The sequence below is a fragment of the Numenius arquata genome, chromosome 5 (genome assembly GCF_964106895.1).
Source record: "Numenius arquata chromosome 5, bNumArq3.hap1.1, whole genome shotgun sequence".
Lineage (NCBI taxonomy): Eukaryota > Metazoa > Chordata > Aves > Charadriiformes > Scolopacidae > Numenius > Numenius arquata.
This window is the reverse complement of record NC_133580.1, coordinates 31,796,606-31,821,966: the sequence shown is the minus strand read 5'-3', so window position 1 is coordinate 31,821,966 and position 25,361 is coordinate 31,796,606. Positions and strand designations below refer to the sequence as shown.

The 25,361-nt window shown below is 39.5% G+C and overlaps 1 protein-coding gene across 3 annotated transcripts in view; it reads right to left on the bottom strand.

Moving 5' to 3' along the window:
• Nucleotides 1-316: 316 nt before the first annotated feature.
• The window catches only part of PPP3CA (protein phosphatase 3 catalytic subunit alpha), a 212,362-nt gene continuing 187,317 nt past the window's right edge, over nt 317-25,361 (bottom strand). Inside the window, exons 10-15 of one of the 3 annotated variants that reach the window (XM_074148248.1) lie at nt 22,624-22,698; nt 17,671-17,697; nt 12,347-12,431; nt 8,133-8,230; nt 5,360-5,389; nt 317-2,082 (exon numbers count right to left, since the gene is read on the bottom strand). In XM_074148248.1, the coding sequence (XP_074004349.1) occupies nt 1,889-2,082; nt 5,360-5,389; nt 8,133-8,230; nt 12,347-12,431; nt 17,671-17,697; nt 22,624-22,698 (509 nt within the window). In that variant the 3' untranslated portion in view covers nt 317-1,888. The remainder of the gene's footprint in view (nt 2,083-5,359; nt 5,390-8,132; nt 8,231-12,346; nt 12,432-17,670; nt 17,698-22,623; nt 22,699-25,361) is intronic. The other 2 variants (XM_074148249.1, XM_074148250.1) reach the window with 2 other exon arrangements.

The following is a 25,361-nucleotide window of genomic DNA, read 5'->3' as shown; positions in this document are numbered from 1 at the left end:
CACACAGGGGGCACGTTTTATTCTGCACTCGTATTTGTGGGATACATCCTACTCATTTTAGCGAAAACCCAACTTGCTAACCAGAACTCGGGGCAGATGGTTCAGTAGCCTCAAACGGTTGGGTAGTAAATGATTTTTTTTTTTTTTTTCTCCCCTTAGTAAAGAACTGACCTTGAATCATGAAACGAGTCATTCTTCTCTTACACCGACGGTCTTCTCCTGTCCAAAGCAAGTGAGAGCAACAAGCGCACATGCCCGAGTGCCTGCGTGCGCTTCTGCGACTGAGCCAGCAAGAAAGGGCAGAGTGCTTAAGTTCATGCACATTTTTATTGAGTAGTAATATAAAATGCTTCTTTCATTGTTACAAGTGCATGCTTTGATTGCCAACATTTCGAAGTCAAATTACAAAGGCAAGGCTGTAGGCTGTAGTGAATTACTTGGGCACTTATACAATTGTTAAAAAATATCAATGGACTGTTTTGTTTTGTTTCTTTTTCTTTTTTTAGAATGAACCAGTTGAAACCCGTAACTGATATACAAAGGGAAAAAAGTGAAAAAATTACACATTTTGTGGCACATGACAGAACAGAACAAAATGACTAAACCATTATGACATTAACAGTTATCATGCATTTAGAATTTCACATGTAACTACAAACTTATTTAAATTTCACAAGGTTTGCTAAACATGCTACCCATCTATATGTGCACTGACAAGCTTATGTTAAAAACTTTAAGAATACTCTCCCCCTTAGATTTTTCAAAGCTTTTTTTTGATTACAAAATTTCAAAGGCATTAAGCATTTTTTTTTAGAGAATATAAAGTACGCCAGTATACATACATTTCCAGTATAAGTCAGACCACTAAGCGCATTACAGTCCCATACAGGCCTATACAGCCATTTTTTTCTTAAAAAACATGCATAGGCAGATTTTTACAGAATATAGATGCTTTTCACTGCACTTAATATGGTGTCTTGTTCACTATACTTAAAAATGCACCACTCATAAATATTTAAATTCAGCAAGCCACAACCAAGACTTGATTTACCAAAAAAACCCAGAAAACCCCCCAAACCAAACCCCCCTAAATATAAACAGCAAAAAAAGATAAATGTTATCATTATTCCAGTTTTTTTTTTTAAACAAAGAAAAGGATAATTGCTGCCAAATTAGTAAGATAAGTGTTATATTTAAAGAAGGGCATTGAAGCACACTAAAGAAACCTGAGGTAAGCATAATCTGTACAAAATTAAACTGTCGCTCTCGCTCTCTCTCTCACTCTCTCTCTCTTTCTCTTTTTTTTTTTTTTTGGCATTTTAAACAAATTTCCAACATTCTTTTTTTTTTTTTTTATTTTTTTCTCTATATTTTTAAAGACTGCCTAATTTTATTTCATAGCCATTGTCTGACAAGAGTAGCAAAACATTATCAATAAATAGTCCTTATTTAGTTTGTACATTTTGTTAAAAATGTTTTGATGTTGTCCATGTTTAGTGCTGCAACTGTAAACGTACAATAGTTAGTAAGAAATTAAACAAAGTTTTCATGTCCAGTAACATAATAAAAGGCCTTTCCGTAACATATCTAGACTTTCCCAATGCAGTAGGAAAACATGTTCATTCCCCTAACTTTGCAATATATACCAGCATGAGCTTTCATTTTTCTACAAGCATTTTAAAGGCATATCCAAAGGAGGTGTCTCTCTCCCCCACCCCCCCTCCCACCAAATTAAAGTTGACGATCTCTTCGTAGATGATTTTTGTAAACTGAATCCAACACCTGGCCCCCAGAGCAAGTAAGCTATTATCAGAGGCAAGAACATCCCACTGCTGATGTGCAGCAACCCCATCGCGCCCTGCAGCTCAACCCCCCTCCCAGACAGTGGTCACTGAATATTGCTGCTATTACTGCCGTTGCTGTCCGTGCCATTAGTCTCTGTGGAGATTGCCTTGTTGATGGAGTTAAGGTTGGCATCGGATGGCACGTCTCTGCGCGGAGGCATTCGCTCATTAATTCGATCTAAGCCTTTGGCCTCTTCGAAGCTAGTGATCTTATGCTGGGGTGAAAATCCTTTGATAGCTAAATAAAGGATTATTAAAAAGTAAAATTAGCAAGGTAAAACTCTTGGCAGCTTTTCCCCCAACTTAGCAATGACTGCGAAAGTCCTTCTTTGCGAAGGTGGCAATGAGAAGATCTGACAACCCGACCGACTCCTTACCGTACTCAGAAAAAGCTGGGGGTTTACCACCATCGTCTCTTGCAACACAACTATTTTTTTTCAACAAGATCAACTTGCAATATGCTGTTGTCCGCTTCCAATACTTTGTTGTTCTCAGCTTAAAACGCTGAGAAGCTGACATGAAACTATAGTCTGCAATTAGCAACCATGCTTAGGGGCACAGCCGGGAGCCGGGGAGTTAGCATTTGTTGTCATCACTTACAGCCTTAAAGACATGGCGCCTCGCCGTTAACACCCTTTATCAGGCAGAACTCCCATTTGACTTTTAAAGACCAGGGGGGCAAAAGCGCTGGCCAGTTACAGGTGGCGATGGCACGGCGAGGCCAGTTTGTGGGATATACATTAAAGCTATGGGAGATCTGGGGCGACCCTACAACAGGTTGCCTTATGCTCTCAACACAGGCGAGCTGGTTGCTGATCGCTCGGGGCAGTTACCCTCCCCGACACATCCCTGGACTTGTAGAAAGCAGCTCGAGCCCAACAGCGGTAACGCCGTACAACACGGACCAGGGAGATCGTCATTTTGGCACATTCGTACAATTTACCTTTGGAAATGCACTGACAAAGGACCAAAGTTCCAACTGAACCTGAGGACTTTTGATCTGCCCTTCAGCAGCAACACTGAGGAGGCCACACTGACCTCAGAAGCAGCCACAAGCTGGGGAATGTATTTGCACAGTGTGATTTTTTTATTATTTTTTTTAACTTTTTTTTTTTCTCTCTCTAATTGAAGAGTTGAAGATCTTTAGATTTAAAGCAAAAGAGAAAAAAGCACCGTAGGCAAACAGCAGGTCACAGCTCCGTAGATAATTTGTCATAGCCTTCTGTGTGTTTTTCTCTTATCTGCACCAAATCAATGCACCGCACTTCCAGAACTGGCACTTTTACTATGCCTCTATCTTAACATGCCATAGAGCAGAGATGGTGTGTTAGTACCAGGAAACTACAAACTCCCTGGGGAGAAAATAGTAGGGGAGTTTCAAAGATCAAATTCAATATTCCTTTATATCCCTTTATCTTCTCTTTACCCTGAAGTACTCCTGATCTCCTTCCAAAATATGCAGTCCCGATTCTGGACAAGCTGGTAACTTCCGTTAAAAAAAAAAGGCAAACAGACCCCACACCCCAGAACATCCCTGGTACCAATCTACCACTCCTTGCATTTTGGGGGGAGCGAGAAAAGCGTTTTCATGCTGCTATTTTTGCCAACCATTCCTGTGAAAATGGATAGATCCGGTTTGCCTCAGGATTTAGTTCCTTCGCCAGTTTCACAAACGTTATATTGGAACTTTGTGAAGTGCATGGGTTTTAACATGTATTATATACTTCAACTCAGAAAAACAACAACATCATAATGGTGATTAGTCAAGTGAGCAGGGATGGAGCACTGAAAACAGAACAGGCCCTACAGTGAGGTTTTTCAAGGTTGGTTTTGCTTTTTTTACTTTATCTTCTATCACAAAAATGAAGGTGTCTAACAAGCATCCGGGCCAATCCCTTAAAGCAATAGTTTAATGGATGGCCATGTCGAAGCTGAAACACTTGCTGTGTCCTGTAGCACAGCCCAGTTGGTGTCGCCGGGCCCTGAATCAAACTGCAGAGGGACAATTGGTAAAGGGCGAAACATTTTCTCCATCGTTAGCTTTGTCTACGTAGGCTAGTCGTTACGACTACGGTTACAGTGTCTAACTAGCAAGGATGGCAAATCGAGAATTAACTTGAAGGGTGCATATTGCTGGAACGGGGGCACGTTCAATCGACCATATTTCAAGCAGACAGGGTATCGTCTGTAATACTGAGGAAGGTGCTCTGCTGTAGTTGCTGGTCAGACAATGAGTATTAGCAGTTTACATTGAGAGTATACTAAAACACAACACATAGTCACAGAAAGTCACAGAAAACAGCCAAACTGTCAACGAGAATGCACACTGCAGATTAGAGATTGCCGATAGGAATAGATAATTCCAACATAAATAGCAGCTTACTCACTGCTATTTAGAAAGCAGTTGTATTTTCTCTTACTTGTTTGTTCTGTAATTTTATTCACTGCTTTACAAAAATCAAAAACAAATTCAACTGGCCAAAAGGGCACATCTTACCAACGGACAGCAATCATCAGATTTTTTTTTTTTAATTAACTAAAAAAAAAATACCCACAGAAAATTTGAGAGGGGCAAGAACAAAATACAACTGAAGAATTTTGTTTTAAAGGGGAATTATGAAAATTCTTCTTCCAAAACTTTTTAATGCTGAACGAATATTGCGCATCTACATTGCAATATGTGATTACTTAGGTTTTAACCATAGCGTTAAAAATTGCTTAAGGGTTAAATTAGAGGTCCGTCAATAAAGCACCAGAGTTTTCAATACTAAACATTCAGAAATCTTCCGAGGCAGCCAGTCACTTTATGTTTGTAGCTAAAATGGTGCTGGTGTTAATGGTTGCTCTAATGGAAATATCCAGTGTGTAAACTGCCACTACCAGAGGAAGCAGACATCTTGCAGACAAATGTCTCATGTTGTTTTACTTTTAAAGAGAAACAGAAACATGCTGAACTGTAACAAAAGACCAATAAAAATTTTTTACTAGTGACCTAAAAAGAAAGGAAACGAACTGAAGCAAAAAAGAAAAAGGAAAAAAAAATCCAAAAAACAACAAAAAGAGAAAATTTATAAAAGCTGTGTGTTTTCCTTGACCAGAGATTGCTGAGGATGGTTTGAGGCAGAGACAAGACCCAGCCTCCAGCGCACAGCTTTTGAGCTATGTGTCACAGAGCATTTACGAGCTGCTGCCGAGTTCTGTCCCGTGAAATCCAAGTCCCCTGATCTCCTCCTGTGGCATTACTCAGTGCTTAGTTCAACATACAGCAATTCCAACGTGACTGTAACTTTCAGAAGGAAAAAAAACACTCACAACAGCAGCAACAGAAAAAAAAAAAGAAGAAAAAAAAAAGAAAAAAACATTTTCCCCTTTAAAGCAATTACATTTTGGTTAATACCGAGCCACAATTGTTAGCCCAACACCCACACAATCTGTACAAGCTACAGCAAAATGAATACACCCAGCAGAGCCCTTATCTGTTGTGGCACCAACAGAAAGGGGACTGGCCAATTTACCTTCATCAGCCTCAATAGCCTCAACAGTAGCTGAAGAGAAGAAAGGGGTAGCAAAACGAATGAGAAAAATGAGCAGAGGATTTTAACTCTAAGAACAAGTCAGTGAATAGCAAAGGAGCTACAACACTAATGTTACTGTAAGTGCTGGATTTTGGCAAAACAGACACACAGAGAAATGCTTACACAAAAACAGTAATTTGCAGATTGAATTAAGCTATAGTTTGTTTTGAAGCAGAAGTTTCACAAACTAAAAGTTTTTAAAGACACATTTGAGTAGTTTTCTTTTGACTCAAAAATAACTACAAAATGAAAATGCCTTCCATATTGCACATCTGACCTGAAAAGGTCATTGTATAATTCTCCCAGCTTTGAATAAGAGCACTTTGGTTTGCCCTGTCAAAAGAGAACGAAAAATGGCATAAAGCCATCACACAAAACTCGTACCACTTACGATGCCAGCTGGAAAAGTATTAGCTGCCAGTACAAGGCAAAAGAGCCACATACGCAACTTCTCAGAAGGATTTTTTTTCTCTCTCCTGACTAAAAGAAACCTCCCCACAGCATGGGACAGTTTGCTCAGACAGCTTTGCCTTTGCTCGCAATCCTGCCCAGTCTGCTCCATCTGCAAGCGTCCCTTTTGTCAACCCAGTCTCTGAGAACAGCATTCTTCTAATATTTTCTTTAAATCAATGGACATTCGTACAAGATTGAAAGTTGCTGGACCTTCGAAATTGCAAAGTCTGGTCAGAGAGAGAAAAGTGTGGAATTGGGAGGTTGCTGCAGTGTTATGAATACCATGTTACCACTGTTTTAAAACCATTCATTGTTCTCAAAGACATAATTTCATTTGAATTCTACCCATCAGCTTTGGCATGAATTTGTTTCTACAGTCAAGAGATTTAGAAGCTGATGTAAATCAGCAAATGCAATCCAATATAGCAGTGGCACAGCTCAAATATTTAAAAAGAAATTTTGATTTTCAAGAGCTTCTCTGGTTAACAGAATAGCTCAAGAAGCCAAGTTTTTAGGAATTCCTCTCTTCTTTTTTGTCTTATTTTCCACTATGTAAAAGCTTTTTTCGTCCTCCATAAAGCCCAAACATATTTTTTTTTGTAGTTAGGATGTTAAATATGGATTGAGATCTATGCTAAAATATGTATACTGTTATCTTGCTGCATGGGGAAATGAGGGGAGCTAACCCGCATGCACCAAGGTAAGCCTATGCCTCTCAAGCTACAGAGCAAGAGAGATGGAAAAAATCAAGGAACGAAACCAATGCCAACTTAAAAGAAAAGGAAACACAATAACCAGGATGAGAAGTCAAAATTAATAACCAGATCCAAACCAGCACTGACACATTAGAAAAAAAATGACGACTAAAACATATACTTCCACAACAGAACATACTAGTCATATTTTCTGTTAATACATATGGTAATATGAATGTGTGCTTAACAGAAACTATGTAAACTTCAGATTATTTGGTGAATGGGGTACTACATGCTAACTAATGCAGAAGCTTGTGTATAGTAATGTTTTACCAAGCCAGAATACTGCAGTATGAGGAGATTTTCCTTTTAGCCATTGTAACAAGAACTTCAGGGAATTTTCTCAAATTCATTTCAATTCCTAATATTTTGCCAGGGCAACAATAGCAGTTTCCTTGGACCAAATTTTCTGACATAAATGTAAAGCAACTATATGGAGAAAAGCCTAGGTAAAGACCACAATCCCGTTAAGAAAGGCATCCTGTGGAATCATATTGCAGCATTTTCCAAGCAGAACGTTACTATGTCTGTAACACACAAGTCATCGAAAAGAAAAAAGGGAAGGGAAAAAAGGGAAAAGAAGGTTTACCACCATATACCTGAATCTTCTAGGTAAAAGAGACAGTAAAGGGAAAAATACAGAGAAAGAATGCTCCAGGAAGGAAACAGGAAAACAAGAGGCTGAGACTGTGTTAAGGTTATAAAGCATTTCTATTTCTTACATCTTCTGCCAACAGAACCTCAATAAGCAAGAGACATTCTTCTGTGCCTGCAATATACTCTACAGCAATACACGCAGAAAAAAACAGGAGAGCTTAGAGTAGTAAATTAAATACTTTTGCAGCTCCTTATTCCAAAAAGAATATTTCATCAAAGGCAGCCCTACTATAGACTTACAGATTTCCTGTAACAAAAAGCACTTGGTATAAAACTGAACTGACAATCTGTATTGTGTTTGTGTACAAGGCAAACGCGGTGTTTCTAAGAGCTTCCCTTCACTTGGGCTTAAATCAGAGCAAAATTGTTCTCATGCTGTCACCTAGAATTGCTAGGAGAGAGAATCTAATTCTAGAGCTATTTTCCATTGGTGATTCTCTATGAGGAAGAACAAATCAGACAAAATAAGAGTTTGAGTGTCACTATCTGAGCTGAACCTTCAGTACTCTGTGTATCAAAAGCTCCTCTTAAAAAAAACCCCAAAGATGCTGTAAACTGTGGAAAGAGTGCACTTCACATGCAATGCTGATCTACCATTCTGAACAGCTGATTTTCAGGGACTTTCCCCACACCCCCCCGCCTTTCCTTTGAAAATCAGTGGTACGTAATAAGTCTTGAGAAGTGGCCTTACGTGAACTGCTCACAAATGCTCCAGTACAACAAACCGCCTGTTTTGTTCTGTCCTTCATTTTTTTCTGAGAAGACTGCGGTTACTTTTCTGGGGTTCTGCAGTTGAAAGCCAATTGTTTTTTTTAAACATAATGCCACACACAGGCAAACACGCTTACCGCTTTGCAGTGTTTGTTTTCCTCCAGAGAGCACACCACTGGGCAGCATTCCTGTTGGAGTCAAACCTTTCAGCGTCAGCACACTTTCACTCTCTTCTCTGCAGAAGAAAAAACAAACAAACAAACAAACAAACAAAACAACCCCAAAGTAAATAATTGTCTTTTTTTTTTTCCAAAACACATTTTAGACATCTTAAGCTACATGTGCCCCGCAATGATTTGGTTATCTCCAATCTTCTTACCAGACTGGATCCAGTGATAATGCCAGCACCAGTGCAGTTCCCCTCACTGCTATGTAAGTGGTTCACCTTTGCACCACACCACAGTTTACTATACTTAATGCTATAACCTGCATCTACGAAACAATATATAATATACACTTGAATATATATATATATATATATACACATAAACCCACAAACTTGACAGGAGGAAGACCAAAGGAGCAGTTATTGCTAACAACACATTCAAGAGTCTCACACCACATGGTCCAAAATCAACTTAAATCGTTGTTTTGCTTTTGTCTATACTAGCAGTCAGGTGCATTATTTAAGGTGCATCATCAGCCACTTAAAAAAAAGCAGCAAAAAGCTCATTAAAATGAATAAGCGCTTCCACCTTACTAGCACTGTTCTTAATGGTTTCGTATGCTAGAAATGGTACTGGATTCAAGAAAAATGTTGTAGGAAACCCAAGTATGTTTTGCCAGTCTGCAAGCACATACAGTTTTTTATATATGTCAAGAGGAATACAACAGCTCTATCCAGAACAGCCATTAAATACAGCTTTCTACGAGCACTATAATGCTGTCTGTTATGACATACTTGCTCAGCAGCAAAACTGACCCCAATTCTTTAAGAGAAACCTATTTTGAAGTGCTTTACTTTGAAATATACAATGACATTAAGCTGAAGGAAGTAAGCACAAAGACAGAATTTAGTTCCACATTCACTTGAGCATAATGTGGTTTTGCCTATCAAAACCGTCTCTCAGCAATTCTACTATTTACAATTTTCTTTAGACTTACGTGCCCTGAATTACTCATGTATTTCAAATAAATCTTGTTTACCTACTACAAATAGTCTTGAGATTCTATTTTTAGTTTGAAAATTTTTCTCTTTACACGCACTTTTCTTTGTGTAATAGTCAAAATCAAATTGTGACCATTTTCCTTGCAAGTTTCCTAATCAATTAGAACTAATTCAACAGTCAAATATTTCCAGAATTAACACAGTATTTTCATCAAGAATTACACAACAAAGTTTTCGCTTTCTCTCAATTATTTGCCTCTGCAAACAAATGCATAATCTGCATTTTCAATTCAACCAATTTAGTATCTTTTTTTTTTAAATTAAACTGCAATGACGCTTTTAACTTCACCTTCATAGGATAAGTTTATTCACTGTATTTTTATCATCTTTAAACTTCATATTCCCAAGAAACCTCTATACCTAAAATTTTGAGATTTTTTAGCCTTCATTGTTCCTTATTTTCTATTTGATGCACTTTACTTCCATTTAAAAAAAAAAAATAAAGGAAAATAAACCGATCAAATATTAACTCTTTTCTGTCTAAATATATCCAAAGAAAAGTCAGACTTGAGAAACAAAGTCAAAGAGAGGCAATGACTGGGAATCACGAGATCTTCCACCGAGCTTATGCCCATCTTTCTATGATGGCTATTCTCACCAATGCTCACTTATAACCTTTGAAACTCAGTACAACATTATTTCGATATCTAATTTTCAGACTAAAGTGGCTGAAATGATCTCTGTTTTACATTCAGGTTACATCCTCGAGGAAAGCGGCTGCTCTATCTCAGAGAAGAGACATTCGACTGAGTCCTTTGAAGGTGGTCAGATCAGGTGCTGATCATTTGGAAATGCTTTTCAAGAATTGGTGCAATAGATTTCATAAAACAGCAATGACTCAAACAGGAACTTCAAAAGTTTCTGAAATAGGCTGGTTTAGATGATGGTGCCACCGCAGTCTTTTGAGGGTTACACACAATTATCACACACTCACGTGTACATGCAGCAAGACAGAAAAAATAACCCAGGCTTTTCAGTAGGAACAGTATTTGCACCATTAACCTTGTGTATTTTTTGCTGTCTAGAAGCCCTGGCACTTAGCTGAGGAGAACCAACCTTTCCCAGCAAAAGAGAAGAGGTACTCCCAGCGGAGGCAGTGGTGGCTGGGATGGAAAGTCACTCATCCCCCCAGAAGACTGGTGGGCAGAACTGCCCATTGGAGGGACCTGCTTATTTGCCGACTACGTCTCTGACCACAGGAAGGATGTGCTGTACTTGCTGGTTAAAGCTAAAAGAGACTAAATATACTCTTCATCTCCAGTCCTTCCTGCAAAGTTTTAAGGTCCATCAGTAACCAAGAACTGTAAAAGGCTCAGCAGCTTCGGTGAATGAACAACTGGCTTCTCCTTTACCACATACAGTCCGTTCTGGTTTTCTGGAGATGTTGGGATGCATGTGGTAGGGATAAAAAATTGTCCCATGAACAAGTCTGAGATGAATTTGACTGCTTTTCAGGGAATGAACCAGACTGATTTCCATCACTGCCTCAAAATGCTGATTTTTGTGAAATAATTTTAAAGGACTCAAAGTTTCAAACAGTGCTAAAACCCTGAGCTATGAGGTTCACGCATATCACTTTAAACAGCGCACATGCAAGAATTATGCTGTACCCTTCTCCCCTCCCTGAAACCCCTGAAAGGCTCCTGCCCCATAGTTCCCTTCGAAAAGGTCTGTGATGTATAGGTGATATCAACCATCTGCAAGTTATCAAACCCCAAATATATCTGCAGAGCATCCAATTTCAGGCCTTCCTGTATATTGAATTCCAGGTTTCTGTAAAATTAATGCTATATTTCAAAAGGTGCTCTGTAACAAAATACAGTGGGATCCAGAAGCTGCAGTTCAAGGTTATGGGAGAAAGCCAGGTTTCCCAAACTTTGTTTGCTCAACTATCATCAGAGAAAAATAATCATGCTGTTTTATGAAGGTGGTGGCAATGTCAGCTCCAGGCTCTCTGCCAGACTTGGTACAGAGGAGCAGGTGGAAACATCTGATTGGTCCCCTGTCTTGTTTAGGGAGAAGGCATGATGCCAACTTCTCTTTTTTTATGGGTACCACTTTGAAGTAGCTTGTGCATCACTAGGAATTCACACACAACACTTTGGGAACCCCAGGTACAAAGTCCGCCATCTCAGTATGCTATTTAAAGCTCTGCTGCTGCAATCTGCAACGCGTGGGCGAACTGCTGTGTCCATGCGAAGCCCCACTGACAACCCGCCCACTGCTTGCATGCTGCAGAAGAGTCTCAAATCAAGCAAGTTTGAGAGTTTCATCTGAAATTAAGAGGGTATTCTTCAAGTAACTATTTTTATTTCCTCTTTTTCATACCAATCATACAATCATACCCATACGTTTTTTAAAAATCCCTTGATTTTGCACTAACCGTAATAGCCATAAACTGACTACAGCACAGCAACACACAATTTCCTGAGAAAAAAAATCCCTCTCCTGAACGGGAGGGAGAACTGTATTTTCTATATTTAGACTTCAGCACAGCACAGTACAGCATGTTTTCTCCTCTGCTCAGAGACATCAAATGGAGAGTTCTAAACATTGGGTAGCAATTAGTTACTCATGTTCATGTGTTTGGGGGAGTGCAGCCCAAGGTAACGAGCTGCTGTTGTCTGCACAACGATTTCCTGGATTTTTAGTTAAATGACCCTAACGCTTTCATCTTTAATCATCTTTACTCATGGCTGTAGCAGCAACTGGGGGTGACAAAGTGGGACAGTTGGCTTCCTTTTTAATGAGACATGATGTGGAACATACCCTTTCTCCACGTTTAACTCTTGCCTCACTGTGGCTAAGAGTTAATTAGTACACCTGGTGAGCAAAAGTCTTAAAAAAAAGGGTAATTGCAATTTACTTTGCTGATGTCTTTTGTTTGTTTTGCCTGTTTTATATTCAGTAAAAGCCCTGAGGAAGAAGATTATTCAGAGCCACAATAAATTGCAGTATTGTATAAATACAACAATCTCTAAAAGATTCCAGTAAAACTCAGTTGGGTGGTATACTAAAACAAATTTGCTGTTTGATTAACAGTAGAGTTCTCTAAGTAATCATTCAAAGATGTCCTTTAACATAAATAAAAAAAAAAATATCTGAAACAGCACAAAACCTTACCTTAACACTGAGAAAACTCTAGCCATTTTTCCTATTGCTCTTATCTTGTTCCTTATAACCTCCTTTCGAGCAGCAGCTGTTGCTCCTATGGAAAACACATTAAAAGCAGTTATAGGGATTTGTAAACAACATATCACCATTCTGAACTCTAAATACAAGAAACACCATATTAATGCCATGGTTTGCCAAACTAAGCAACATTTGTAGTCAAAGCTGAAAATACTATTTTTCTGTCATTAACAGCTCAAGGCTAGTCACTTTTGAACAATCTAGTTATTAATACCTTTAGAGATGTGATGCTTTTCTTGCTACACGTTACAGCTGCATGTTACTTCATCAGTGTAAGCTAATTTTCAATTTCAATGACATTTTCAGAGACCACACCCTTTTGAAAACAAGTTTCTCAGAAAATAGTTAAAATGCCAACAAGATACTCAACATGAACAGTGCCCAATCCATAAAAAGAGTTTAAAAAAGTTGAACAGCAATGAAGTTAAAATCTATTTCATAATTGCATCATTTGTGTGAAAACCAATGACATTTCACTTAATTTTGTAAAAAAAGTGACTAGGTTAAGATTAAGGTCAAACTACTCCAGTCAGGGTTTTCCTATCTCTAGTTTAAAAGTATTTAAATGGTTATAAAACCTAATAGCAGAGTCGTGAAAACCAGCATGAAGTGGGGATGTGTTGGCTTGCACAGGTGCTCCACAGAGCAACTTTCTTCTCATCACTGGTATGGCCTGCTCAAAATTACAAATACTTTGAAATTTGTGAACTCACACGATAACCAGCCATACAAAAAACATATGCTGGAACAGAGACTACAGTTCAGCTAAGTTTGCATGTGTACTTGTTACTTGGATATCATCAAAACCTGGAATATTATCTGTGCATCCACAAGAGAACCACCTGAATGGGAAAAGCAAATAGTACTAAGTTACCAGAGTGAGGCATTTCTCTTAATAAGGACCCCCCACATCCACAAGAAAATGCCATGTTATACTAAGCAAACCAGTTTCATTTAATTATCACAATCATAACTGCATACATCACGAAGATTTCTCCCAAAGGTTTCTGAATGACAGGTAACCTTGGCTCATACGGATGCTTCCTGACAACTCCTGCCTCGGAGGTTCAGGAGCGCAACCTGAAAACCACTACACATCACGACAAAGCTTCTTTCTTCACAGCTTCAGAATTCAAGGACAAAACTGAAAATTTCTACTTTCAATTCCTAGCAAATTCATTCATTTTATAAACCAGAGTCCATCATGAAAGCTAAAATAGCAGAGAGGGCCAAAGATGTGGGAGGCAGTTATGGCAGCAGAGGGGAGAGCCCTGGGGAGCCGAGGCAGCGGCAAAGACAACCGCAGGTGCTGGGCAGGGGAGCAAGGCACTGCCCAACGTGGGTGATGGATGCAAGAGGTGAAAAGCTGCAGAAGACCCAGATATGTGTGGACCTTCCTTTGCTGAGCATGAAGTGACTTCAGCCGAAAGGGCTCAGAACGAAACGTGGGCTCTGCTTGAACCCAGTGGCCAAAGTTCCATCTGCTTCATCGAAGCCAGCATTTCACATGCTGCTCCACAGGAGATCTCCTGCACTGCCACGCAGGAGATTTGCTGTGTGGCTTCGGGGAGCTGACTGTGCAGTAATTCTCACACTTACAGCTTTCTCCACACATCTCTGCTGATGGCAGCCCCGTGGCTCTTCTACCAGGCGCTGTCACCTTTTCTACTGCAGGTTTCTCAATTACGATTAAACTCATAACAGTTTGAGACTACCACTGGAAACCAAGCGTTGCTTCATGATATTTACTAGATTACTAGGTGGCCTGGCCGATATCCTGGCATCTGAGAAGAGATAAAAAGGTGGTGCTCTTTTTTTTTTCTGTGCTTCAATTTCAAAACACTCATCCTTTGCAAGAAACTTTCAAAATTGAAAATAAACTCAATTCACAAATCCTAGAGCTGTTCAAAAGAAAGCTAAGTAACCGTAGAGAACAAATATCACAGATAACATTAAAACTCAGGCTGAATCTCACTGCAACTTTTAACATTGTGGTCAAGATCAAATTTAACCCCAAACAGTGCAAGGGGTGAGTTTAATAAAGTGGGAGCTCGATAGCCACGCACAGGGAATCCTGCAGAGCTGCTTGTGGGGTTGCATGTCCCCGACCAGCCCGTGGCCAAACGGGTCCACATGAGGCCACCTTGTGCCCACAGCTACCACAACCTGCATGCTCACATGTCGATAACTGTATGCGTACGCACTAGGATATGTTCATACATCTGCTGAGGAGCACGTTAGCTAGATGTCTTACAATCATGCATGCTACTTTTGCATGCATCCATCGTTTTTTGGGGCAGGTATTAATGCATTATTTCCAGGCATTTCTAACTGTCCTCCTAGACTGTCTTCATATTATGAGCCTGTATCTCCAAGTTAAAACTGAAAGAAACTACACTTAGAATGATGGCTTTAAAATCTCCCACATATAAAGCCAAAAAAATACAAAGAAAAGATAGTAAAAACACAAAGATAAAAAAAAAAAAAAGACAAAGTCTTAGGCATAAATGTCTAATTCTAGACAATAAAAAGTGGGAGAAACAGCTGTAATTCAGCTGAATTAAACAAAATATATTTGTAATAGTCTAATGAAAAATTTAACTTAGACAGCAATGATTCAGCTGGGTTCTTCAGGAAATAGAGAGGGCACGTTCCTGCCTCAGTTACTAAGATCTCACCAAATTGTACTCTCAAGATACACAAGACACGGTTTTCAGCTCTTTTAACCTTGAAAGCACTTAAACACAATTTGCCTTTTCTTTTTTTTGCCGTGTCACTATCCCTACTTATTTATTACAAACCCACATTGTTCTTGTAGATCTTACAAGTATATGTAACCTTTTTCAGTCACTGTTTAACTTCCAGAAGAGTTGAGTTGAAAACTAGAAATATAATTTCTAAATATGTAATTTCTAAACTGAAATATAGTGCCCTACACTAAAAAATAAAAGAATGGGAAAAAAAATCTTAATTATAAAATACAACAGTCTCAAAGAGAGAATTTTTTCTCATCAATACACATAATAAAAGGTTACTAAAAAATCCACTTGAAATATTTTAGTCTCCACTGAATTTCCTAATTTGTAACAGATAAGTGAAAATTACTTAAAATATTCTATGTTTACTAAATATTAGTAATTATTTTCTTTATCCTATTTGGATTTTTTAAACGTTATTTGCAAAATAATGCATCTGATTTTCACAATGTTTTACTGCTCTGTTAGTTTTGACTGAATAGCACTACCCTGACACAGTATTTGGATTCCTAAACTATTTATACATAAATGGTAAACTCGCATTTCAAGTGTGAATACTCCACTTTAGTGTTCTTAAATTCACTATTACTGCAAATCCTTATGAATTACTTCAGCTACACTTAAGCATACACTTAGGTGAAAGTAAATGGGTCATAACCTGAGAACTGGCTATGGGTAAAAGGGTTACTTCAGTCCCTGGGAAAGTTCTGGAAGGAATCCTCCTGGGGGCTATTACAAGCCAAATAAAGCACGTGATTGGGAAAAGCCAGCACGGATTCACCAAGGGGAAATGGTGCTTGGCAAACCTCATCACCGCCTACGACAAAGTAACCTGCTCAGTTGATGGGGGGGCGAGTGGTGGACATTGTCTACCTGGATTTCTCCACGACACAGTTCCTTACAGCCTCCTGCTAGAGAAACGTTATGGTCTAGACAAGCGGCCTGTGGGTGGGTGGGCTGACAGGTCATGCACATGGTGGTAAATAGCTCCTTTTCAAACTGGCAACCTGTCACAAGTGGAGTCCCCCAGGAATCGATACCGGGCCCAGCGCTGTTTAATATCTTCGTAAGTGATCTGGATGATGGGAATCAAGTGTACTCTGATAAAAGTTTGCTGATGACACCAAACTGAGTGGGGAAGCGGACACTTCACTTCGTAAGGGAGAGCCGCCCTTCAGGAAGACAATGACAGGCTGGAAGAGTGGGCTGACAAGAACCTTGTGAAGGTCAACAGGGCCAAGTGTAAAGTCTTGCACCTGGGAAAACATAATCCAGGAGTGTAGCACAGGCTGGAATCTACCTGGCTGGGGCACAGCCCTGTGGAAAGGGACCTGAGGGTCCTGGTGTACAACAAGCTCAATATGAGTGAACAGTGTGCTGCTGCGGCAAAGAAAGCCAACAGGTTGCTGGGTTGCATCCACAAGGGCATCACCAGCAGAGACAAAGACGTCACTATCCCACTCTACTCAGTGCTTGGCAGGCCACATCTGGAATACTGTGTTCAGTTGTGGTCCCCACTATGCAAAAAAGATGTGGATAGACTGGAAAGAGTCCAAAAAAAGGCCACAGAGACTATCAAAGGACTGGAAAGCCATAGGAGGAAAGGCTTAGAGAACTGGGTTTGTTGAGCCTTGAGAAAAGAAGGCTTAGGGGAGACCTCATCACCATCTTCCAGTATTTAAAGGGTGGCTACAAAGAAGATGGAGACTCCCTTTTCACAAGGAGTCACATGGAAAAGATGAGGGGTAATGGGTACAAGTTACTCCTAGGGAGATTCCAATTGGACACAAGAGGAAAATTTTTCACAATGAGAACGATCAGCCACTGGAATAATCTCCCCAGGGAAGCAGTGGATTCCCCAACACTGGACACCTTTAAGATTCAGCTGGACAGGGTGCTGGGCCATCTTGTGAAGACACCAAGATGTCTTGGCTTTTGCCAAGAAAGGCTGAACCAGATCATCCTTGAGGTTGCTTCCAACCTTGTATTCTATGATTCTATGAATTTTAGCCTTTGCAAACACTGCCTGATATCCTTTTCAGTTTTCACTTTCCTCTCAATATCTAAACAAACCCTATTTGCATGAAGGAACTTAAACAAAAACAAACCCAAACACCAAACCTCATGAACACAGCCAAGTTTAAAATTGGAGTGGAAAATTATTTGGGAGGTAGAATAAAAGCTTTGAATCTTATTTCAGTAATTTAACAAGTTCTATTGGATTTCAGATTTATAGCATCCAAACACAGGTCTTGCAAGCTGGATATGTAGGACTTATATGAAATGTAATTTAGACCTTCAGATTAATAAGCAGAACAATGAAAAAAAAGACTATAAACTGTGAAAATATTCTGAGATTTAGGATTGAACAACTAGAAAACAATACTGAGTATAAAAGCCAAACCCAAATCCTCTCACTGGTACCCTAATACATTACATATCATCTAATTAAGCATTAGGAAAATTAATGAAACTTAAGCCTTCCAACTTATTGAATACCTTTCTTCTGTGCATAAATGGTATCTTCTTATGAATTCCAAAGGGGGGGAAAGAAAAAGATCAGTGATGTTTGCAGAATGAAAATAAAAAAATAACACAGAACATTTGATAACATCAATGGAAACGCAACGTTTAAGTAAAGTCTGAAAAACAGAAAAGAAACAAATTAGGCAGGGAACATCCAAGAAGAAAGAAACATATTGAGAATGATGGGGGGGGGAAATGAAAAAAGCTTAAAGCCTTGTTAGTAGGTTTTGCAGGAAACCAGCATGCAGGCAGAAGATCAGCAGCGAAGCTTAGCCTCGGTGTTAACACCCCTTGAATGCATACTTTCTCCTACATTATTGCAGCTGCTTTGATAAGGCTTAATCACTTCTCAAAAGCAGACCCCCCATTTATGTGGGGCATGCCTGCCTGATGACACCTCTTTTCTTAGAGGAATCCAGCCACTTCTTCCAGTTTACTTCTGTCTGATATCTGAAAGAATAGCTTACCATCACAGACACGTCTGCTGCTTCTACCAAAATCTGTGCTACCTACTGCACGCATGCATTTGCTCAAAGGGTCCAGCAGCTTGCAGTTATCAAATCCAACCACCGCCATGGTACAAGGCATTGCATTTTAAAATCAACTGCATTTGGAAGCAAGACAAGTGCAACACTTGGTGCCCAGCCACTGCACCGTGACATGTGTTTTGGGGACACTGGTTATCTAGTGCGCGCTGCTAAGTTGGTTCAGAGGCAGAGCACATCAGCATGCTGTAGTACGGCTCACATGAAAAATGCTTTGGGCATGGAAACATCCATACTTGGCCAAACAAATGAATGACTAAATAAGTAAAAAGATCACATTAAAATGCCCCTCTGCCACCAACTCACAGATTAGGTATACACTGCAGGCCAACCTTGCTGGTTTGGAGGAAGAACAAACGTAAACCAGTGGGAAAAACCTCTCCATTTCTCTCCTAGTTAATTTTTAACTCACTGAAAAGCTAAGACTCTCTCATCTGCCCAGGTAGTATCATGAACACCTTTATCAAAGCTTTGGTAAGTTAACTGAGACTCGATGATGAGGCCTTTGCTTTTGCTCAATCGGTCTCTGTTAGTTGGTGCAGAGCTTGCCCCGGGTGCAGTTTATTGCACTATGACAAATTCCATGTGCCAGGGTTCACAGCAGAACCAGGCTTCGATCGTCAGGAGATGTTTGACTCAGTAATTCTCTTTAGGCTCGGACTATAGCACTGTACGAGGAAAGCTGTATTCCAGCCGAGGAATAAATGGTGCACTGTGACAGCGGCTTTCCCATGAGAAGGCTGTGAGCTACAATGTTGAAGGCGATACCAAAATTAATGCAGGTAATTTAGGAGTGCCTTTATGCCAAATCATGATAGTGATGCATACAAAGCAAGCAGTGCATTTGTGTCAAGTTGTCTATTACGTTATTGCACCCTTTTAATTAGCGGCTTAGTTTTTTCAATCAAATGCATGAGGCCAGAAATGTTGCTAATTAAAATAAAACAGGACTCTGACTATATGCTGGCTGGGTAGAAGTATTCGCAGCTCCTGTTGCTAAGCGATATGTTTGATGCACAAATCACATAGCACACGAACTAATGTTCAGCCAAGACATTTTTTGCTGGATCAGATTGTTTTGCAACTGCCATAGCAAACAGGGAAGAGAAAGTACAGCAAGAGGAAACCATCAGAGACAAGAAAACTTGACTTATCATATCCTCTCATTTTTAAAACGAAAGGCCAAGACGGGCCAGCAGGGAGATATGGGCTTAAGGGCACTACAATTGCTATTTAGGCTTTCTCCCACTAAGCACACACAGAAACTGCCTAAAACAAATTGATCAGATTCCCATGATGTGTCTCCTTAAGTCAAAAAAAAAAAAAAAAAAAAGAAAGCAAAAAAAAAAGGAGGAAAAATAAAGGGACTACATGCTGTTGAGCATCCTGCTCATGGCTAGATGCAACATGCATGACTCAGTAATAACAATAATGAAAATGAAAATAAAAGGGCTCATAAGAACACCATGCAGTGAGGTCAGGCAATACTGATGGGGCTTATTTTTGAATGGGGAAGTGAGAGGGGAAAACAGAGGGCAAGAAAGTGTAAGAGAAGATAACAAATGAATGATCAGTGCAAACCATAGTGATGGATCATTCTCATTACATGTGGGAACCCAGGTCAGGGCATGTTCAAACTGCAAGGAGAGAAAGGAAATCAGCAGCGAGCCCTGAAAACTACCAATGATGCAAAAATAGGAGGTGATTTTAAAGAATCATTCCATCAAACAAAAGTTATCTGCTGTTGCAGATACCAGGAATTTCCTTCTATGGGAAATACTGCTAAAGAAAAATATCAGTGGGTGAACAGGACTGTGCTATTGCAATCCTTCAAGGAAACCGGACAGAACTTATTGAAAAATAGTGGAAATGTTGAACCACAACACCACTGTTAATATACAGCCCTTACAGAAACAGTTTTAAGCTGGTAATCACACCAATCTGTTTCATCAAGAACACAAATTAAATACATCTTGTAGTTTCTCCCCCAAAAGGCAAGGCTCTAAGGAAAAAAAAAAATAAAAGAGGGAACTCTATCTATGAGAAAAAGAGGATTTTCCTTTGTTGTACAGATAATAATACAGAATCCAGCAGGAAATCATTAAAGATATCAGCCTCTATTTAAATTTAAATCAACCATCACATATACTTTACGCCCGAATCCTTCAGTCTCTTCCATGTGTACAATCCCCATGAGCCCATCGCTTCCAGCGGGCTGGAGGTACAAGCGTGCACCCACAGCAAGCTGCAGCACCAGCACCACAGATCCCATTTTACAGCTCTAAGGGGATTATCCGACAAAGCAGACATGAACATATGCCAGCTCTGGTTTTAACTACACATGCTATAGACGACCACATTTCTAATATCTTCCTTAACATAATGTTTTACACAGACGAAGCATTCATACAGAAAAAAAAAATCTGAAAGCAGATTTAGACAACAGTATTAGCTTTACAGCACCAGGCATGGTTTAATCATTCCTCATCTGGAAATTTTAAGGCCGTTAGATACTGTTATGCAGTACACACGCGTGCAAGCCCGGAGGATTTCAGCCTGCTTCCCTGCTCCGACACCTGCAATGCTGCAAACTCCACGGCTGGAGGAGTGCCGTGGTAAAACTCCCAGGGAAGCGGGGGCTCACCCTCCTCCCTGAAAAACTGCAGCAGATGCAGAGACCTCCTGCAGCTGGAGAGGGCTTGCCATCCCCAAAGACCCCTCGCGCCTCCTCATTTCTGACTGCTTTTGAAAACGTGCTCCTGAACTGTACCTCTGGCACGGGAAGGCTGACGCACTAAAATTTTAGAAAAGGACTACAGGCATTGGCCTTTCTGTGCTCAACAGAAGTTTATAGTACAACTTTAAAAGAAAGTATTAGGCCAATGCTGAATTAATTTAAAAATCCTTCCCATAAAGCCTTTGCTTTGGCATCGCATTCAGTGGGATCTCAGCCTGCGCTTAAGTGCTTTCTTGAGCCAAGGATTTTAAGCACATGGTTTTGTTGCTACTGTATTTAATTTGACACAGTTTTTACTCATTGTATGCCTCCGTACTGTTTCACACGCTGCTTTAATTACACAGTAGCTACTTATTTAAATTTCATGAGAAAAAAAATTGGGCACAATATTCAAACAGGTGTTTTTTTCTCTCCACTGATTACTGGTTTCAATAAATTCAGTCTTTGTCCCGAGTCCTGCAAGATAATTGTTCACGTCCACACTCTGTGGAGGATACAGAAGAGGGAATTCCATCTGGCTTCTCAGAGCAAAAAAAAAGCACTAAAACCTATACCCTTCTTCTCCATTGCAAAGGAAACATTTGTCAAAACCCATGATCTAGCTTCCTCTTCCAAAGATTAAAACTAAAGACTTTGAGAGAGAAGTTTAATTATTAATTACAATGTCATTAAATATTTGTCTTACTTGAAAGTTCTTTATTCTCCCTGTTCATTCATTGTACCTACAAATATCTTGAGAATATGTGATAGTGATAGATTTTTCCAGGTTCTTTTTTAGTTTTTTTTTTAATATTGCTGTTATTTTCCTAGATTATTTTTTTAAATTGAAAGCGTTCATAGTAAGAATGTTAGGGATGCATGGGATTTTTTTCAGTTTTGCTCAACTGAGAAGGGCCATTCTGGAACGCTACAATTTACTCTTGCACAGCCTAACAGAAAATAATGTCTCATAAAATAAATTGAATTCTAAGAAGCCCCAAATTGAGAGATATAAAGTACCATTTACAGTCAAACCAATAGGTACAAGGCAAGTTATCATCATATAAACTCCAACCCAAGTGACAACTGCAGTGACCATTCCTCTCTTCTTAGCAGAAATGTCAGGTCAGAACATTCTCTATCTGTGTTTGCATGTTTATTTTTATTGAGTATATTGCTTCTTGAAGCCTTTTAGGTACACTAGTGCATTAAAAGAGGCAACTAATGAAATATTTAAAGTACAAGTCTTCCAAAACTGCAGTACTGACATTTTGGAAGGAGTTCTGCAGGAAGCTTATTTCATTGTAGGAAGATCATTTCATCGATATAATTAAACTTCCTATGGCAACCCCTGGGATCTTACGCATAAAATAAACATCTGACCCCTTCCATGACAACACAACCCAGATTTCATGGAGAGAAATACATATTTATTTATTTTTTTAACTAAAAGAGTGAGACCAAGGAAAGGGTTAGAACAGGCCAGAAGTTCCATTAATTCTTTCCAAAGCATGCAGTAAGAAAATCCGCTGGAGTCTAGCACAACAGTTGCTTTCAGTGGCACAGAACTTAAATGGGATCCAGAAAATCATCCCAGGGTTAGTAAATAAACTTTTAAAGTAGTTTCAAGGCAAACAATCTCAACCAAGGGCAGGAGGCTCTTACCATCAAACCCATCTTCCTCTGTCCCCAGTTCATCATCTGAGCAGATGTTCAGCACGTTTACCAGCATCTCTGTCACTAAAATGGAAAACAAATGCAAAGTGTTGATATTAAGCTTCCCTTGTCTGTCAGAGAGCAAACTCTAGCTGTAAACAGTGTTAATGAAAATTCCGTACAGAAACGGCACCCACTTTTTAAACAAAATGGACCTTGTTTTACACATGTAGTAATATAAGCTTGAAGCGTCTCATGTAGTTAATAAGAAGTACACGGTTCCATAAAAATTGTTGCAAATATAACAAACACCACAACAAACAGACCTTAAAAAATTAGTGTGTTTACAATCTTTCTTTTTGCAATTCTCGATAAACTAGGTAACTTTTGTTTTCTCCTCTCAGTACATTTTTGCCTTTCACTCAACTTGGACAGCAGAACTGACCACCCTCCTCTCGCCGCAGTAGGATTTGAATTGCCTGCTTAGCAAATGGAATGACATTTCAATTGAAAGAGGTACAGCAAGAGGGACCACAAAATATTTATTTATTTATCCAGGTTTTGGACACTGTACTTTCAGTTCAACCAAACGCTAACCCTTGTAAGATGTCTGCAAAGGGGCAGCGTCTCTTGAAATTCAGAACAAATAGACTAGATGATCGTTGCAGGTCCCTTCCAGCTGGAACTATTATGTATTCAACAGAAATGTCATTATCTGTGAATTCAGAATATATTCAGCTTTCTAACTTTGCAACTTAGGCACGGAAGGGCCAGCCTCAGGCTATCACTAATCTGATCTCAGCTCTTTTTGGAAAGGCAACAGTGAGACACTAACCAGAGAACACACAGAGTAAGAACAGCCAAAAAAAAACCAAACCAAAAAACCCCAGCAAAAATCACAACCAAGGAAATGGAATTTAAAGATCAAAAAAGACAAAGTTATGAGGTAAAATGTGAAATCATTAGCAGATTGAGAAAAACTCCACTACATCTACATGTAGTAAGCGTCATTAAAAGGGTTACCAGGCATGTCTAGCCTTGCACTAGCTACACAGGTTCCAAGTATAAATTTTTTAATCAAGTGGTTATTAAAATCCTCTTCTGTGACAAGTATGATGGCATAGCACATTAGAAGGGTGGGACACAGCCATACTTTTCCTACATTAGTGAAGAATTTAATATTTTCCTTTGACAGAATTAGTGGAAGGACTTTCCACATTAGCAACCCCCAGTGAAACTAACAGCTTCCTACCTTGGTTGGCCTTTAAGGAAAAAATCTATAAAAAAAAAAGGAAATAAATAAAAAGCTGTGCAGAACATCAACTCTTACATCCATGAGTTTTGTTATATATAGAAAGGGAAAACACTTATTTCAATTCTCGGGTCCCAAAGTTCCAAGCAATGGGTAAGACATGAAGAAGGTGAAAAAAAACCACAACAAAACCAAGGAAAAAATAGATGAAGGAGTGCTCATGGTCTCAGAACTTCAACAGATCTGGCTGCACATCCTGCAGCCTCACCTGAGGAGGCCACTGATGGGAAAACTCTGGAAAAATAACCTTACAGAGCATCTTACAGAACCGCAACACGTATGGAGAACAGGCCCATCCTAAAAATGCCCTGGCTGAGTTTATGGCCGAAGAAAACGAAAGCGTTTTATCTGCTTCACGAGAGTCTGCAACACGCGTCAGCATGGATTATGTAATGTCTCCATTAGTGGAAACAGCTGTCTATTCTTTGTTAATCCCTATTTTATTGTCTATCTGCTTTGTTCACAGAGACCTCAGGCATCTCACTAGCGGCTTTCCTAGTACAAAAGAGTAGCTGAAAATAAAGCCAGTCATGACTGCAGGTAAGAGCCACAGCTGGCTGTATTTCCAGTTGCCTATTAAGAGAGAACTGTTATTCCAAGCAGCTTTTAAGAGTTTATTATAGTTTTCTGGCAGTAATTGCTGCTGCAGTAATATACTATAATGGATGGATCAAAGCAAGTTTCATCTCAGGCCCTGAATAAAATGACTTGGGGTTTAAGCAGTTTGCATTATGTATTCATTTAATATGTTAGACCAAAGTGTTTTCATGCCTTTTGTGTGCTTGCCATTCATAGCATGAAGTTGTCTTCAGGCAACATCAAGAGCATCGTGTTTCAATAAAACATCATTTATGTTCTTTAGAGTCTTCTCGCCAGCCACGAGGCACCGTATGCCCCGGGCAGAGAAGGGGCTGAGGATCAGGTTTTCCTTCTTCCTGCCATCTCTCTACTCTCTCCAGGAACAGTTAACCAGACTGGGTCTTACCATCACCAGCTCTGTGTTTGCTGGTGAAAAAGCAACCTGTCATCATCTTATCAGAAAGGTCAGCTGGGTAAGGATGTAACCACGATGCAGCAACGGCTGTTGTGATGCCCCTTGAGCAGTAAGAATATCCAAGGGAATGCTCAAAAGCTTATAGAGGAACAAATAATAAGAATTTTATTCAGTGAATGCACCTCTGGCCTGCAATGTCATAAAATCTATTTCTACAGCAGAAATATAATGGCATCATGGCCTGGAAAGAATGGAAATTATAAAAACATACGAGAAGTGTGATTAACTATTGGTAATTGCTTGCCCCCCCCCCGAGGCCTGTTTCTTCAAATTTGTCCTTGAAAGAGAGTCATCCATCTTCAAATTATTCTTGGCTATTTCAAATAAAAAAGACCACATGCAGAGTGACCAAGGGATCACTTTGCGGTTTGTATGAGCAGA